Here is an 18,133-nt window from a genome sequence, read left to right on the forward strand (position 1 = left end):
AAAATGCTAGGCAGCCTCCTTGGTCCTTTAGGAACCTCCTCCCTCCAAACATGCAACAGTGGTGCAATACAGGGCTATGGAACCTATTTATTTGTTTTAACAAATGTGTAAAAGATTTGCAGCCCGAAGCCCATAGAAGCGGTACAAAAAGGTAACAATGAAGCAAAATAGGAAAAGTGTACTTTGAAGTCCTGAAAAAGCAATCAATTTCTACAGATTCCAACCACAAAACAAAAAACTTTCCCACAAAGTCTGAAAACAAAACCCTTTCAACGGGCGTACAAGGAATATTTTACAAGTGACTCAGTCACACCTCAGGGAAAGCCCCAAACCAAAACAGAAAAGCTGGACATGGGCAGAGGATGGTGACCAAGATGCTCAAGGGCAGCGGTCAGCAAACTTTTTCAGCAGGGGGCCGCCAGTCCACTGTCCCTCAGACCTTGTAGGGGGGCTGGACTATATTTTGGGGAAAAAATATGAACAAATTCCTATGCCCCACAAATAATGCAAAGATGCATTTTAAATAAAAGCACACATTCTACTCATGTAAAAACACCAGGCAGGCCCCACAAATAACCCAGCGATGCATTTTAAATAAAAGGACATATTCTACTCATGTAAAAAATGCTGATTTCCAGACCGTCCGCGGGCCACATTGAGAAGGCGATTGGGCCAGATCTGGCTCCTGGGCCATAGTTTGCCTCAAGGGTCTGGAAACCAAGCCATATGAGGAACAGTTGAGGGTGTTAGGTATGTTTAGCCTGGATAAGGGGAGATGGAGAGGGGCTACGATGGCCATCTTTAAATACCGTATTTTTTGCACCATAACACTCACTTTTTTCCTCCTAGAAAGTAAGGGGAAATGTCTGTGCGTGTTATGGAGAGAATGCCTACGGGTGGCATGCCTACGGATTTTCCTCCTCTAAAAACTACGTGCGTGTTATGGTCGGGTGCGTGTTATAGAGCGAAAAATACGGTATCTAACATGGAAGGTTGAGCAAGCTTGTTTTCTTCTGCTCCGGAGAGTAGGACCCGAACCTATGGCTTCAAATAACGATAAAGGAGATTCCAACTAAATATCAGAAGAATGTAGCTGTGATTCCTGCATTGGATTCCTGCACGGCCATTTGGCCCTTCCAACTCTACAATTCTGTGATTCTACATTTTAGTAGGCATGTAAACATCATGAAGCACTTCTCTAATTTTAGCTAAAAGCTCTGTTTCTAGACATGGGACACCTCTGGGAGCATGCGGTACTCTCAGCCACATGAGAGTACCTATGTGAGTTAGGAAGGGAGCCAAATCAGGAAGGGTGTTAAATCATGAAAAATCCAAGTCTCCTCACTTCAGAAATTCTCCTTATAGGCTATGTGAGAGCAAAATCATCTGCCCTCATTAGAAACTATGTAAAATGGCACTGAAGGCTTCGTCACTGACAAAGCAATATCACTCACACAGAGGTGAATACAGTACTAACTTCAATAAAATTGCAATAATTTATTCTGAGGTTTTATGTGATTTTCATGGCCAAGAGTTCAAATGGCAAAGAGTGGGAGGCCTTTTTGTTCCTTTCATTAGGTTATTCTAGGGTGTCATTACTGAATGCTCTTGCTTCATGATATTTCTTAAGTAATATCACCCAAGGGTTAATAAGTTTCCCCCTAAATTATATTTCAGCAAAGTATCAGTTTCAAAACATTCCGAAGACTAGGGTAACATTTACAGAGAGTACAATAATAAAACATTTTGATTTTTTTTATTTGATTTTTTTTAAAGCTCTCTTAAGAGGCCTTGGAAAATATGTATGAAGTTATGTATATGAGAACTGAACTGAATCCAATAAACATTGTTTTCTTACCTTTCCCCCTAATATAGCAGTCTCACTAGTGTTTTTTTTGTGTGTGTGTGTTTTGAGGTTGGGCTTCATGTGCAAGGTATGTTATAAGTGAGTGCACTATGGGAGACTCTGGATTCTATATATTTACGAGAGGTAGAAATTAAGCCCAAGTGACTAAACTTGCCATTTCTATGGTTTGGGCACATCATTGGATTTGTAAGCACCTTAACTCATCTCTAAGTTGTTGTTTTTTAAATTGTAGAAAGGAGAGAAAGAAAGAGAATGGTTCTTGAAAGCAAATTAAGTGTAATGGAAGTGTCAAACAAACTAAACATCATTTACAAAGACATGTAAATAGTAACCGCAGTAACAAGGAAGTAAATCCTTATCAACACAGCATACTGTGTGGCAAATCTAAACAGTGGAATTTGGAATTAACATTAAAATTGGAGTATCTGCGAAGAACTATATTGTGGGTTTGCTTCCTTAGAGGTGAGAGGAAAATAATATTGTGCTGTGTGTATTATGAGATAAGTGGTGCCAGAAGTTTCCTATTTGTTTTACTTATTACTAATATCTGTCAGAAGTCTTATAGAACAAGCTCTCTGGGTGTCATACAAAAGGATACAATTTTTAAAACCCACAATTATTCATGCATCCACCCAGTTTGATTTGCTTAAAACATTTTTGTTAAGCCAATCATATCCAGACATGCAGAAATTACGTGTGCTTTATCCATTTCTAGCTACTATTGAATTTCAATCTTTTCAATATTTTAAATACCTGTTGGGTGGTTTTTGTTTTGTTTTTTGATATTTTGATTTTTTATATATATATTGTAAACCACTTACAATCCAACAGCATGTAACATTAAATAAATAAAGTCATTAAGATCCTCACTGGAAGAATCTGCTATTCCAAATACAATCTTACACCAAGTTGCTCCTTTCTTCCAACTCTCTATAATGTTGCAAGAGCTTACACAAAGAGTTAATCCTAGAGCTGATTTGCTCCTAGAACATGCTTTCTAGGCACAGGTGCAGGATTTCTAGGTCAGTGTCCAAGCAGAGTCCCCCCACCCCACCCCTGCCCTATGCTTTCCCTGGGAAAACCCACATTTTACTCCTAATTTGGAACAAAGGGCAATAACCAGAAAACCTGGTTGCCATTTGCTCTGATTTTGTGGTAAAATGTGGATTTCCCCAGGGAAAGTGGTAGAAGAAGGAAAAACCCTGGAAATCCTAGACCTGTGCCTAGATTTTCAGTTGAGGTTTAGGTCTTGTTCTGGCACAGAAACTGCTTTGATCACCCTGTATGATGGCCTTTGTTGGGAGAGTGACACAGGGGAAATGTGTGTATCTGAAGAAGTGTGCATGCACACGAAAGCTCATACCAAGAACTGACTTAGTTGGTCTTTAAGGTGCTACTGGAAGGAATTTGTTTTGTTTTGACTATGGCAGACCAACACGGCTACCTATCTGTAACAGGGGAAATGTGTATCTGTTAATTCTGCTTGACCTGTCAGTAAGAAAGACAGAAAAGTGGACTGCAGAAGACTTTATGTCCTTAAATTTTTTCTGTGTTAGAAAACATGGATACATTTTACTGGCAATATACATTTGAAACTAATGTGAAATACGCATTTCAGTTTTATATAAATATCACAATGTGCAACCATTGTTTCCAGGTGCCATTTAAATGAAGAGCAAAATGAGAAGAAGCGAAAAACTCTTCATACTAAAATACTTCTTAAACATCCTCAATGGAATTTTCTTGGTAAGAAGTTTTCATGTACTGTTAGACAGGAATTAAACATTAACTGTAAGTTCTGTAGCATAATTCAGATACAAACAGCCATTATGTATTGCTTTCAGGTGTTAGGCCTTCTGCTTGTGACTTTTGGTCTTTGGATATCGCTAGACAGAAACAGGTTTTTCAGACTTTTGCGTAAGTATAAGCGCCTGCCCAGAACTTTCTCTAACCTTTAAAGGAAAGCGTATTCTATTTAACCATTAAAATGTTGACTTCCCACAAGATGGCAGCATTGCCATAGAACATTTATTGTACAAAGCCAGGAATCAAAATATCAGTCTTGTTGTCATGTTATGATGCCCTTCATTATACAAACTTGAAAGAAAGCAGATGGCTTGAACTAGAAAATTGTAAAGCTGTAATACCTGGATTTATACTAACTTAGCCCCATTGGCTTCAATATACCAACCATCCAACATTGTGAATGGTTTGCTTTTCCAGCATTTATGTAGAAATCAATTCAGTCATTCTGAAAAGAAAAAAACCATCATTCAAACTGGTGCACATGTTACAGCCACTGTGTGGAGGCTGTTTTATATCACTTCTTATTGCAAGCTATTTGGCTCAACTCATCACAAGTACCAGATAATTTTCTCAGTGCCACTGCAGCAATTGAGAAGAGTGTTATTTATGGTGCCCCACACAAAGCAGCAATAGTGTGTACACTGACTCTTACTGCAGGGTCAGTATTATCTAGAACACAGTTATATGGGCTATAATAAATAGTAGTAATGGGCTGATAGTAGGGAGTTCTGCCAAAGACAAACTCTGGCTATCTGATAGCTAGTTATATTATAGCTAATATACACTGGGTAGGGCAGAGGTATCAAACTCAAGTGGACTGGAATGGCACATCCCCAACGCAATAGATGCCCAAATGGCACATTCATTTGTGTGTGTGTGTGTGTGTGTGTGTGTGTTCCACCACAATTCATAACTTCTAAAATGCACTTCACTCTTTTACACCTGGCTTCTAATTTAGAGTGATGGTGTGATATTGTAAGTTAATTGTAACAACTGGTGGTTGATTGCACTTTGCCCTATAGCAAGATGGAATATAAACATTGTTTTTACAAAATTAGATAATTGCGATTACACAATATGCAGTATAATCAGCTTTTTTTGGTAGGTATCATGGTTGTCCTCTAACAGATTCCCTATCGTGGCTCCATCTTAATAGATTCGGTTTAGGCTTGTTTTAGAGACCACAATTTTGCTTACTTTATCAACGTTTCTAAACCCTTTAAAAATAATGGTTTTGATGTAGCAATGAGTCATGACTTCAAATACACTTTTATCATATGAACTGGCTGCTGACATACTACTCTGCTGCACAGTATAGGGTACATTTATGTTATCATCATAGGATAACTACCATTGAGTTGTCCAACCTCGGTGCTTTTTTGTTTTGTTTTTCCCAGCTTCAAAGAATGAATTGGGTCACTGAGAGTTCAGTTCCGAAGCCTGGCAAGATGACATAGTCTTGATTTATTTCTCTTTCATCTTAGGATAAGTGATCATGTAACTAATAGCAGGGTGGAGTTGACAGCTTCACAGAGAAATAGTTACCTCTCAGGGCTTTGGCAGTTGAATTTTGAACTAGTTGGAGTTTGGACCATCTTTAAAGGCAGTCCTACATAAAGTACTACTCTGAATGCAATTACAGAATGGAACACTGTGGCTGCAGTTGGTATACCAACCAAAGCTGCAAAAACACATATCTAGTATTGATGCTACCTGGGCTTCCCCAACCAGCACCAATGCAAGAGCATCCCCAAACTGCAGATATTGAATTTTTTTTTGGGGGGGGCACTATCTAGAAATAGCAGTAATCCTTCTTGAGCTGGAATCTCCCAACCCACAGCATTATCTTGCCTGGAGTTAAGATCAGCTTGTTTGCCCTCATCTATACAAGAATTGCCTCCAGGTAGGTTTAGGGTTTCAGTGGTGTAACTACTAGTGGTTGGACAGTGTTCTTGAAGCTACTAACATGAGTTTGACCAAACTGCGGGAGGCAGTGGAAGACAGGAGTTCCTGGCATGCTCTGGTCCGTGGGGTCACAAAGAGTCAGACACTACTAAACGACTAAACAACAACAACAAGTGTGACTACTATTAGTAAACATGTATAGGCTTTAAAAATATATATATCCAAGAATTCATGAAAGTAAGATTTATTTTCTCACAGACAGCAAACTAGGATAGATATCTCTAGAATGAATAACCTAATACAGTGGTACCTCAGGTTACAGACACTTCAGGTTACAGACGCTTCAGGTTACAGACTCCGCTAACCCAGAAATAGTACCTCAGGTTAAGAACTTTGCTTCAGGATGAGAACAGAAATTTTGCTCTGGCAGCACAGTGGCAGTGGGAGGCCCCATTAGCTAAAATGTTACCTCAGGTTAAGAACAGTTTCAGGTTAAGAACAGACCTCCAGAATGAATTAAGTTCTTAACCCGAGGTACCCCTGTATCAGGAAAGGATGTTCTTGCACAGGCCAGTCTATGTAAGCAATTTTCCCTGTTTCAGAGTCTCGTATAAGCAATTTCACATATTCACTTATGGCTATAGACATTTTGTTTTAAGTGTCACATATTAAGAATTTAAAAGTACAAAATACATTTTTACAATTTTTTTAGTATCCACAGGTGAACATTCAGTGGCAGATTCTGTTTCTCATATGCTGCTTGCTGTTGGATCCATCATTGTTTTTATTGGACTCTTGGGATACTTAGGAAGCATTCGAGGAAACAGGTGTTTAGTAGCTGTGGTAAGTATAACTTGTGAATATCCTTAGCACAAAGTTGTTGCTTGCAACACACACTTAGCTTTCCCCACAACAATCCTCAAAGTGGCAACTGATGGACTATATGGAACTAGCCGAGATGACTGGCAGAATCCGAGACCTGGGAGAGGAGAGGGTTGAAGAAGATTGGAAGAAATTCAAGATTTATTTAAAAAAATACTGTAATTTGGTTGAATGCTAAGAAAGGATGCTAGATCATAAATAATTGTGCACCACTAAATTAGTGAGAATTAAGATGATAAGTAAATTTGAGAAAAAACTATAAACCTTTTGGAGAACTTATAGATTATATTAAATGAATTTGACATAAGAGTGTAAACAAGATGATAAATTGCTGGCAAGAATTGGCAATGATGTAAATGGGAGCGGGAGGCGCGAGGGAGTCCAAAGATGTTATGAAAAGATGTTATGATATATGTTATACTGTTTTTATTTTTTATTTTTGCATTTATGTTTGAAAAATCCAAATAAAATATTATTAAAAAAACCACAATCCTCGAAGTGGTTTAACCTTTGAGATTGTTCTGCATCCCAAAGTTGATAGAGTGATACAAAATGCACAATAATTGATGGGATCTTACTGCATGTACACAGGGATATATCCTTAATAGAATACTGTATTTCAAGTGTTCCAGCACAGAGAGGTTGAGTGCTTAGCCTGCAGAGGAGTACTGTACAGAAAAGGAGCAAAAACTGACTCAGGTCAAAGTCTAGAGATGCCGCATGCCAATTTCACTTTGGCAATAGCTCCCACTGAAGTCTCAAGGCAAAGTCAGAAGTCTTACTACAGGGGGCAGTAAAATTGTTCAGAGTCTTTTTCCACTTTGTCTTGGAACTGGTCAGATATTCATGTACAATGCAAGTCCCTTCTTCACCAGGTAAATTCTGGACTTGTTGGGAGGGAAGTCAGATGCTAAGATCAGTACTAAAATCTCATCAAATATCTCATCAAGTCTGTTAAGTGGAGCTTTTGATTCCAGTCTATCTTGAATTTAAAATCATTTTTACATTATGAAACTGTTTTTAATCTTTTGTATATATGATTCCACCCCCCATTGATTAGGATGTTGTGTGTGTGTGTGTGTGTGTGTGTGTGTGTAAAATCAGAAGTGATTCAGAATCCTAATCAAATAATTAAATAAATATTTAAAACGTGGAGAAGATAAAAAATGTCTTTGGCATTAAAAAAGAGAGTAACAAAGAAGCCCAATGAGCCTTCAAAGGAAGAGAGTTTCAAAAATGGGGTGCCACCACAGAGAAGGCCCTTATGCTTGCTTCTTTCCTTATCTAAGTGGGCAGGTTCACCCAGAGGAGGGCTTTTGAAGAGTATTGCAGCAAATGAGTGTGTTGGTAAGGGGCTATGCACAGTGGCAAACGTTGGGGTCTCAAATTTCAGTGGTGCCCTGTGCGATGCCAAAATTCTCCCCCTGCTTCTTGTACTCCCTTCTAAATAATAGCTGAGGCATCCCCTGGCACTCCTGAGGCTCAGCACCCAGTGCAGCTGAACTGCTAAAACACTCCCCTAAATCTGTCTCTGCTATGTAGCCTTTAAAGGTAACAAAAAAGTTATATTGCTTGTCATCTGTGATTTAATGGGATCTATTCAGTGGGTGTCCATAATATTCATGCAACTAGGTTACAGCATTCTAAATCACAATGACTTCCTCAGTTTATTACATTTTCTACACAATATTGTAATTTGAGCATTAGAGAAATTTGATTTCTCTGAAGCAGATGTGAGAGAAAACACCTGGAACCTGTGCAACAAATGAGTAACAACTGAACAATTGTTGCATTACAAACATTTTGCAAAAGAGCAACTTATTGTTTCAGTTTATCTGGTCATGCCTTGGACTCTACAAAACAACAACATATCTAACGATGACACAAGAAACTATGTGTGTCCAAAAGGGTGTTCAGTGGAGGTAAACTTCATTCAAGACCTTTAAACAGCTTGGTTAGAAAACAAAGGCTCTGCCCAGATTTCTAGCTGGAAGGGGAGATTGTTTCTTTGTGGAAGCATTTTTAATACTATACAAAATCTCTGAAAGAAACGAATGTATGTACCAAGGTGCTAGGATATCTTATGGAGATGCTCATACTACTGCTTTGCTTTTCACTACACAACATTTACTCAGTCAAGAATAAGGTTCTCTTTCTTTGCTGCCAGGCTAAGATTTGGGTTCAGAACACACTCATTGACAAATGAAGTCATTGCATTGCATTGTAAATATATACATGCTTGGGGAAAGGCAAAATGCATCCCTCAGCATGTACACAGGATATGGTATCTTGAAATCTGAATTTCCAATTGGAATGCGATAGCTTAGTGGTAGAGCATGTGGAAAGTTTCAGCTCCATTTCCCAGCATCTCCATGTTGAACTGGGAAGGTACCAGTCGATGTAGATAATTCTGAGCTAGATGGGCCAAGGGGTTGACTCACCATAAGGCAGCTTCCTATATTCTTTCTACATTCCTAACATGATAGCGCAATTCATCACTCAGCAGTTGGTGCTCAGCTATAAAGCTAGTATGTTTTACAATGATGACTCATTCCTATAATACACATAAATTCTTCTTGCGGGTACCAACATTTCTAGTAACTGAAATTCCTCTCTATATTAATCACACAGAGCTTATTAATGCCATTTTGTGCCGCTTTCCTAGTAATACGTCTATTTTTATTTTCAGTACATGGGTCTTCTTGTCCTTGTCCTTGTTATCCAAATGGCAATACTTGGGGTTCTATATACAGGAAAGGAAATGGTATGTACCTATTATTTACCCAAAAGTATATTGTGGCCAAGTGCACAGTGCCCTGGAACCATCCTACACATGATCATGCAGAGGTATTCCAAGCATTTCACATCATTTACTTGTCTCAAGAGTATGCATGTATCTGAAAAAGAAACCTTAACAGAGAAAGATTGCTTATTTATTTATTTGCACCATTTATACCGTGTATATGTATATACCTATGGGGATATGATGGGAGAGATAGTATCTCTATTGCGGGACACACCATGCTGCTTTTGGGGTAGTTTGTCCACCTTTGGGTAGTTTGTCCACCCTACACTCAGCTCTCACCTGTGGCTCCTGGAAGCTGTCAGCATTTGACAGTGGCCACACCCCAGGAATGGCTTTGACTGACTGGCTGAACCAAGTGAGGATAGCCAATGGGCCTCAAATCCTTAGTGATTTTGTGGTTTCTCCTGCATGCAAAGACAGGCTCCAGCAGATTGAATGGATGCAACTAAGAGCAGTGGCGGAGGAAGGGGGTTGCGGTGGGGGCGGGCCGACCCAGGCATAATCCATGAGGGGGGTGACAAAATCGCTGTGCCGATTGCCCCTAGGACGTTCGCCTATTGCCGCATGCGGTGCCCCCCTGGGATGCTTGCCCTGCCCCGGGTGCACAGCATGTGTGCCGCTCTGGGTGCCAGAGCAGCTAGCTCCACTTCTGACTAAGAGTGGTCAAGATGGTGGTTTCTGCATGTGCTGTAGAGGGAAGTGAGGGGCAGATGCAGACCTTCCAAATGTCTCTATTTTTCAGGGACGTCCCTGATTTAGAGAAATTGTCTCAGTTTCTGATTTGATTCTGGAATGTCCCGCTATTCCTTAGGACGTTCTCCTGTTTTCACTGGAGAAATGTTGGAGGGTATGGAGCTATCCGACCCCCGAGCCATCTGAAGGCAATCCTGTATGGGGATTTTTTTAAAAAAATGTTTAATGTTTTATTATGTTTATATATATGTTGGAAGCTGCCCAGAGAGGCTGGAGCAAGATGTGTGGGGCATAAATAGTAAAAATTTTCATTATGGAATGGAACGTCCCTGTTTTCATTAGAGAAATGTTGGAAGGTATGCAGATGGGGCTCACCAACCTAGGAAGGTAGCCCATCTAAGAGAAGGAAAACTCTGATCCTAAACCTCCATGGCCTTTTGGGATATCTTCAGGAGAAGAAAAGGCTAAGGAGTAAACCCTACACAAATCTGAAGTGAACTCCCTAAGCCGGTTGGATGGTTCCTTGCACACCTTCTTCCGGCAACTCCTGCAGCCGTGCTGGTGCCAAATATATTCCTCTGCTTTCCTTTGGGCCACATCAGGGAGGTGGAGGAGGAGGTCTTCTCATCTGGGCAGCCCAGGACCTCCATAACACTACCCAGGCTTGTGCCATTTCAGTGCTGCTAACACATCAGTTTGACTCACCCCTGGAGGCACACTCCATTGTATCTCAAGACAAATGGTTGGCAACAAATTATACAGTGACCCAGAATAACAACTCATACAGAATGCAACAGACCAGCTGCTGATGGGGCTTCTCATCAGCAATGTATTACACCTTTTTTCTGGCTTCCTATATACTACCGAGTCAAAGTCAAGGTCTTGCTGTAAGAAAATAATACCCTGAATAGCTTGGGACCAGCTTCCTTGAGGGATCACTTTGTCTCATATATGCCAGCCTATGCTTTACATTCAGCTGGAGAGGTACTAATTAAGGATAACACATGATATTTGCCTGGCTTCTACATGACAGTGGTCCTTTGGGGGTTTCCACACCTAGTTTTTGGAACTCCTTGCACAATAATATTAAGCAAGCAGAAGGTACCCAAAGTTTACTGAGCATTTGCTGTCAAATGTACACACAGAGAAGGCTGGCGACATGAGCAAAGTTCTTTAATGGGACAGTAACCCAAAAGGGGCTTGGCTCTAGCTGGATTGTACCTATCACTTGTGAATGCTTGTTGTTAAGATATAAAGACTGACATGTGCAATAGCTTAGCCCTTCTGTTATGGTGTATGCACTTAGGGTATATACACAAACTGTGGCTTACAGAAAGCTGTGTCATCTGTTTCTATTTTTAAATAGGTACGGTATTTTAACAGCCCTCAAGTTTTGGCCTTTCAACATGCAAGTCGCATGCACTTTGTTGATTCTGTTTCCCTTGCCTGGTGGCTACTTTGAGACTGGATCACTTTATTTTAACCCCCCACCCTTTTTTGCTTTCTTCTTTTCAGTAGTCTCCTTGCTGGCAGGAAGGGTGTCGGCAGCCTAGACACAGCCTGCCCTTGGGGGAAGCAGACTAGCGGCTAAAAAGGGGATGTGAAAAATATACAGACATTAGACAACAAGATGAAAGCAGAGGGAGGGTTTTCCGAAATGTGAAAGCTCTGGAACTCTCATTCTAGAACAGCTGCATGCAGGGCTGCGCTCTTCGATTCGTGTTTATTTTCATTTCCCTTGAGAACTGTAGGATACAATGAGCATGAGTAGAACTGAAAGTCTGTCTGCATACAAAAACTTCTTTGTCTAGATATTCATTGACTTATACCATCATGAGGGCAAGTGGTGGCTGCTTGAGCTCTGTGTATATTTGCTTCCTGTCTCTGATGAGCCAGTCATGAGCACTGGCATCACTGTGCAGGGTTCAGCTCTTTGACCACAACGGAAAACCACCTGAATTTTTTTGTGGTTCTGGCATGTGACAAACATATTCCTTCTGTGTGCTGAGAGCTGTGCGCAGTTGGCTTTCCATCAGCAGGAGTCCATGCATCTTGTAAGCTCAGTGTTGTAGCTTGAGGAGCTTCCATGTGGTGAACTTTCCTTGGAGAGGCTGCAAACTGACTTTCAACCTACCTTCGTTGAGTCAGAAAGTGTTGCAGCCTGAAGCTCATACCAAAGAGACCAAGCAGATAGATCACAGCGGCACTCCCACTTTGGAGTATAGGTATTATGGATCTATATTCCCATACAACACTGTTCCTCTATAAGTGAGGGATAAAATGGAGTCCTGTGCAGATGCACTCTTATGCACTCATTCTCTAAACATCAGGTGATCTTCCTATGGAAGAAAGATGATTTTTTTCGTCCCTTCCACTCTCAGTATTCAGTGTGTGATCACCTTTTGTCAAGAGCAAAGGATATCAAGGGGACTGCATTGGAAGTGCTGCTTGCTCAGCTCATCCTTCTGAACATAGCCTTAGTTCAGAAAGATATACTTCTAAGGAGCTAGAAACATTGAAATCAATGGCAGTCTAGCTCCATCCCAGGCTCTTTTTAACTGTATGTAATGAACAATGGACTCCACTTTAAATGTTTTAGAATGCCATTGATTGACCATAGCAGATGACTGCAATTTTCTTAAAAGTGAAGAAAAAATGATGACACACTAATGGAATTATTAACACTATTTGTAAACAGGCCAATGACTTGTGGAGAGTTCAGATGGATGAGCTTATTTCTAACTATGGTAATAAACATCTATCTGCAAAGGAACATCAGTGGACTATTTTGAATAATATTCAGAGTATGGTAAGTCATAGTGGTAGAAGACCAAACAAGCACATTGTTTTCTGTATCAGATGAAATGCCTAAATCCTGCAGTGCTTCCTTTCAAAGGTCATTTAGCATACATTACTGAATGGAATTTTTAGCTGAAGCTGGCTAAGAAATCTGAAGCATTACTGAGGTGCAATTCTTTGGGACTCTAAAGTTAGATTAGCCGTTATGCTGCCTGCTTATAGGAAGCTGTTTTCTTCCAATAAGCTGTTTGTAAAAATTTAAAAGACATAGATTACACAGGAAGTGCAAAGTCTCTGGTGCATGCATGACCTTTCTCTGTTTCTTCCTCTCCTTCCTCATATCTATAGGAAATTAAACCCCATAGCAGTGCTCTGATTTTCTCATCACTTGGGGAAGTAAGAAGAAACTCCTGTTTTAACAACAGGGCTTCATTGTTTATTTTACTTTACTACTTTATCATGCAACTTGACATGACTTACTCATAACACTGAGGACTTTTCTCCTTCTCCAGCTCCACTGTTGTGGGCGATACAACTCCACAGACTGGAAATGGAATAAGAATAAAGAACATGCAAATCAAGTACCATGTTCTTGCACAACATCTAACATGAAGAAGTGGTTTTGTGATGCACTGAAAAATGCAACATATACTAGGGTAAGGGTACGATGTATTGTAAGGCATGTTTCTGTACTCCCAGCAGAATTTGAAAATTTTCTTATGTGTGCTTGGAATGCTAGCTGCTGCTTCTGATGAAAGAAAACACTACTTGCAGCAGTGGCTGGCTGTATTTGGAATCTTCTGTATTAATATGGATTGTTCCTTTACAGCTGCAGCTGTACATGCCCAAAGCTGATGTCTTATGCTGTCAAGTGTAGGGCAGGCCAAATTGGAACCCCTGGCCAAACTGGGACCCCTGGCTGGAGCTTTGTGTGTTGAGGTCCTCCAATCCACCCCCAAATGATTCACACTTCACACATAATTTTTGTTTAAGGTTTTTGGCATACTTTTGGCCATAAATTTATTAAAATACATAAATGTGAGTGGTTGCTTAGGCATTGGTTAGGGTTATCTGTCCCCACGCCTAGGGACAGAACTGACTTCCGGATTCCAGCAAAAGCCAGTAAGGGAAAACAATACTGGGGAGAGCATGGAGCCAGGCACCAGACCCTCCTCTCCCCCATGCTCCCGGGGGCTTGCACGGCCCTAAGCCCCCTTCAGGGCAACAGACAAAAGAATGGCAAGCCCCTGGATTCCTTTAACGGAATTCCCTTTCCGCAGCACCATTGGAGGGGCAGGCACAGCCAATCCTTACCCCTCCACCAACCAATTTTTTAACCAATGCCTAACCGCAACCTTACAAGTTGTGACGATTTGCTACGCAGTAGGCAAAAACCAAATGGCATCAGCCAATTGGACAAAATTCCTATTAGGCCCCTGCCCCAAAAGCAGGCGACCCCATGACAGGCTTAGCAAGGTCAACCAAGATTCCTAAAATTAGGGAGAGTGGGCGGGTGATCCGATGCACACAGCAAAAGTGCCTAGTCAGAGCTGCGTGACTTCATTTTATAACCTTTGGTCCAACCCCCTAAATGGCAACACCAAAATTTGCCCAACAACCCAACTGCCCAATCACTGCAGATGGTCATCCAAAGCCCAGGAACAGAGGGGTGGCCTTCCAGACCCCACCGCAACACGGGCTCTCTATTAATGAGAACACGCTTTCCCATCCATGCTCTGTATCTGGGAAGGTTCATATTTGAAAACTGTTAACCAAGAATAAAAAGCAGATTACCTAATTCTAGCCAGCATCCTGTTTCCTATGATAGCCTAAAAGATGCCTATGAGAAGTCCACATACAGGACACACACATTCTCACCCTATACATGAGCATTCTCCATTCCTCTAGTAAGTGACGGAATACATTTGCTCTTTGGCATTTCCCCCACCCCCCAAAAATTGTTGAGTCTTAGGTAAAAGATAATAATTGAGTGTAACTTGAGAAATAAACAGTTACAGTCGTACCTCGGAAATTGAATGGAATCCATTCCGGAAGTCCGTTCGACTTCCAAAACGTTCAGAAACCAAGGTGTGGCTTCCGATTGGTTGCAGGAAGCTCCTGTAGCCAATCGGAAGCTGCATCGGATGTTCGGATTCCAAAGAACGTTCACAAAATGGAAAGCACATTTCTGGGTTTGCAGTGTTCGGGAGCCAAAACATTCAACTCACACGGCGTTCGACTTCAGAAGTATGTTTATACGTTCGTTTAAATATCACTTTTTCCCTCAGGGTTGCGAAGAAGATATTAAGACGTGGTATGAAGAAAATACATGGCTATTACTTTCAATCAATACTGGACTGCTAACAGTAGAAGTAAGTGTGTTTTTTTGTTAAATGACAGTGACTCGTTTTTTACAGGACACTTAAGTAAGGTGTGTGTCCCACATTACCTTCACAATAGATGGTGGCTATTTTATTTCATTTTTCACATGTGGGTACAAAATTGTATTACACCACACGTGGACAAAAATTCCAGTCATGTGTATGAAATAGGTACATATTACAGAGAGTTGGGACTCCATACTGAGTCTAAAACAAGCTGATGGTGAAGAGACCTTCAGTGGTTTGTTCTCAACATAGGGCTTAAAGATGACCCAGAAACTTCAGCTGGTCCAAAATACAACGACTGCATTAATTGCTAATTTGTTTCCAGGTCCAAATCAAGGTGCTCATGCTAATATTTAAAGTCTTAAATGACTTAGGCCCCAAATATCGGAGAGATGGCCTCCTTCCCTACAGACCTCAGAGGGGCCTCTTTTGGTAGTTCCACCACCCTCAACATTGGGCATTCTCTGTGGCAGCCCCTGAGTTGTGGAATTCACCCCCCACAGAAGTACATTTGGCTTCTTCACTATATAAGGTAAAGGTAAAGGGACCCCTGACCATTAGGTCCAGTCGTGGCCGACTCTGGGGTTGTGGCGCTCATCTTGCTTTATTGGCCGAGGGAGCCAGTGTACAGTGGTCATGTGGCCAGCATGACTAAGCTGCTTCTGGCAAACCAGAGCAGCGCACGGAAACGCCGTTTACCTTCCCACCGGAGTGGTACCTATTTATCTACTTGCACTTTGACGTGCTTTCGAACTGCTAGGTTGGCAGGAGCTGGGACCGGAAGACGGGAGCTCACCCCGTCACAGGGATTCGAACAGCCAACCTTCTGATCAGCAAGTCCTAGGCTCTGTGGTTTAACCCACAGTACCACCCACATCCCTTCACTATATAGCTTTTGGCAAATGCTGAATACACACCTCTTTAACCTGGCCTTTGACACCTGAGACGTATGTTTTCACGACCCACCCTATTCCTGTGAATGTAATCTCTTTTGTGTCTTCTTAATTCTGACTTTTCAATTGTTGTAACCTGCCCTGGGACCTGCTGTTACAGAGTGTATTACAAATATTAATAATACCATGGGCATTTTCTCCAACTTTTGCTACCTTTTTAGGTGCTTCAGTTCGTAGCAGCAGGCTGGCTCTTCAGAACAATGAGGAAGAATATGGTTTTGCCCAGGAATTAGCAAAAGGCCTATGTCATCATTGCACATTGGCATTTAGCACTAAGCGCCTTGTACTCTACTACACAGTTTTCAGCTTCATGTGTTCACACATTAATTACAGTCTTGTAAAATGATTGATCTTTCATATTAAACGAAGTAATGTTTGTGGTGGATCTGTGTTTGCATCATGTCTGACACTTAAAACGAATATTTCTTTCTCTCTAGTTTTACTATAATAATTTAGCTAACTGCAATAGGTAGCAATTATTGGCTAATTAAACAATCTATGGCCTTTTGAACTGTGTGGGGTGTGTGTTATTTTTGTTGTTGTTACTATGGTACATATTTTTGTGTTTTTATATTGCAAATCGCCCTGTGAACCTCATACAGGATGTGGGTGGCGCTGTGGGTAAAATCTCAGCGCCTAGGACTTGCCGATCGCATGGTCGGCGGTTCGAATCCCCGCGGCGGGGTGAGCTCCCGTCTTCCAGTCCCAGCTCCTGCCCACCTAGCAGTTCGAAAGCACCCTTAAGTGCAAGTAGATAAATAGGTACCGCTTTATAGCGGGAAGGTAAACGGCGTTTCCGTGTGCTGCTCTGGTGCTGGTTCGCCGGAGCAGCTTCGTAACGCTGGCCACGTGACCCGGAAGTGTCTGCGGACAGCGCTGGCTCCCGGCCTCTAGAGTGAGACAACCCTAGAGTCTGTCAAGACTGGCCCATACGGGCAGGGGGTACCTTACCTGTGAACCTCAGATGAAGGGTAGTATAGAAAATAAGTTAGTTAGTTAGTTAGTTAGTAAGTAAGTAAATATTTGTGTATCCCTGTGAACATGAAGTGCATCTCTCTTAGTTCATCCCCAGTCAGAATGCTGACTTCCCCATCTGGCCAGACATGGTATGCATACAGCTGAAGGCATGCCTGTGTTGTAAGCACTGCAGTTTTCAGAAACTGAACTGCATGGCAATAAGCAGATTAAGTACAGCGATGGCTGCTCTCAGGCTGAGTCCACAATCCTAGTTACAGATAGGTAGCCGTGTTGGTCTGCCATAGTCAAAACAAAACAAATTCCTTCCAGTAGCACCTTAAAGACCAACTAAGTCAGTTCTTGGTATGAGCTTTCGTGTGCATGTGTATCTGAAGAAGTGTGCATGCACACGAAAGCTCATACCAAGAACTGACTTAGTTGGTCTTTAAGGTGCTACTGGAAGGAATTTGTTTTGTTTCCACAATCCTAGGCATCCTTACCTGGAATTAAGCCACACTGAGGACACTGCGTATGCTTTCTCAACAGACATGAGTGCGCCTTCAAATGCTCATCACTGAGTTAAAACCCATCCCTATTCAAGTGTTTTGGGGTCTTTCCCAGTCTCTTGGGAATAATGTAGTGATGGGATTTGCAAGAGACTGCTTGCCTATAGTGCCTATCAACATTAACTCCCAAACCGTCAAGAATGATCTTGAACCAGAGAGTTCCACCAAGGTGCAAACACTACTAGGCAGAGCAGACAAAGTCAGTTTCTCAGTTGATATAGCAGCACTGGAGTACAGAATCTTAGCAAGCAGAAGCATATTCGAGAAGCCAGAAAGTATTGTTGCAATTCCCAGCAGAATTAAGCAGCTTTGCAGTATCTATTCCATAGCTGCACAGGGGATCAGATAACATCACACATCAGTAGATGAAAACTTGCCCAATTAAGTGATAATTTAATTGTTTTCACGTTCACCTAATTATGGCTTTCTGGGATAGCATCCTATTAAGCAAGGCTTTACGCCTGGCTGAAAAGGTATATTTTTGAAACTTCTTCGTGACCTACGCTTACATC

General features: G+C 41.4%; 1 protein-coding gene across 2 annotated transcripts; it reads left to right on the top strand.

Annotated features, from left to right (window-relative positions):
• Positions 1-1,921: 1,921 nt before the first annotated feature.
• On the top strand, positions 1,922-16,609 carry TSPAN19 (tetraspanin 19). Of its 2 annotated transcripts, none has more exons than XM_081878329.1 (9): positions 1,922-1,934; positions 3,525-3,613; positions 3,712-3,784; positions 6,291-6,421; positions 9,150-9,224; positions 12,658-12,768; positions 13,271-13,414; positions 15,047-15,130; positions 16,260-16,609. In XM_081878329.1, the coding sequence occupies exons 2-9, from the start codon at positions 3,536-3,538 to the stop codon at positions 16,329-16,331; spliced, it is 768 nt and encodes a 255-aa protein (XP_081734455.1). In that variant the 5' UTR covers positions 1,922-1,934; positions 3,525-3,535; the 3' UTR covers positions 16,332-16,609. The 2 variants fall into 2 exon arrangements, with proteins under 2 accessions (XP_081734455.1, XP_081734454.1); XM_081878328.1 differs by lacking the exon at positions 1,922-1,934 and adding an exon at positions 2,221-2,329.
• Positions 16,610-18,133: the final 1,524 nt, after the last annotated feature.

This window comes from Podarcis erhardii (assembly GCF_964252035.2).
Source record: "Podarcis erhardii genome assembly, chromosome: 10".
NCBI classification, from domain to species: Eukaryota; Metazoa; Chordata; class Lepidosauria; order Squamata; family Lacertidae; genus Podarcis; species Podarcis erhardii.

Coding starts and splice junctions, on each gene's coding strand:
- TSPAN19 (XM_081878329.1), top strand. CDS start 3,536: ATGAAGAGCAAAATGAGAAGAAGCGAAAAACTCTTCATACTAAAATAC. Junction 12,769..13,270: donor TGAATAATATTCAGAGTATG/GTAAGTCATAGT, acceptor CTCCTTCTCCAG/CTCCACTGTTGTGGGCGATA. Junction 13,415..15,046: donor AAAATGCAACATATACTAGG/GTAAGGGTACGA, acceptor TTTTTCCCTCAG/GGTTGCGAAGAAGATATTAA.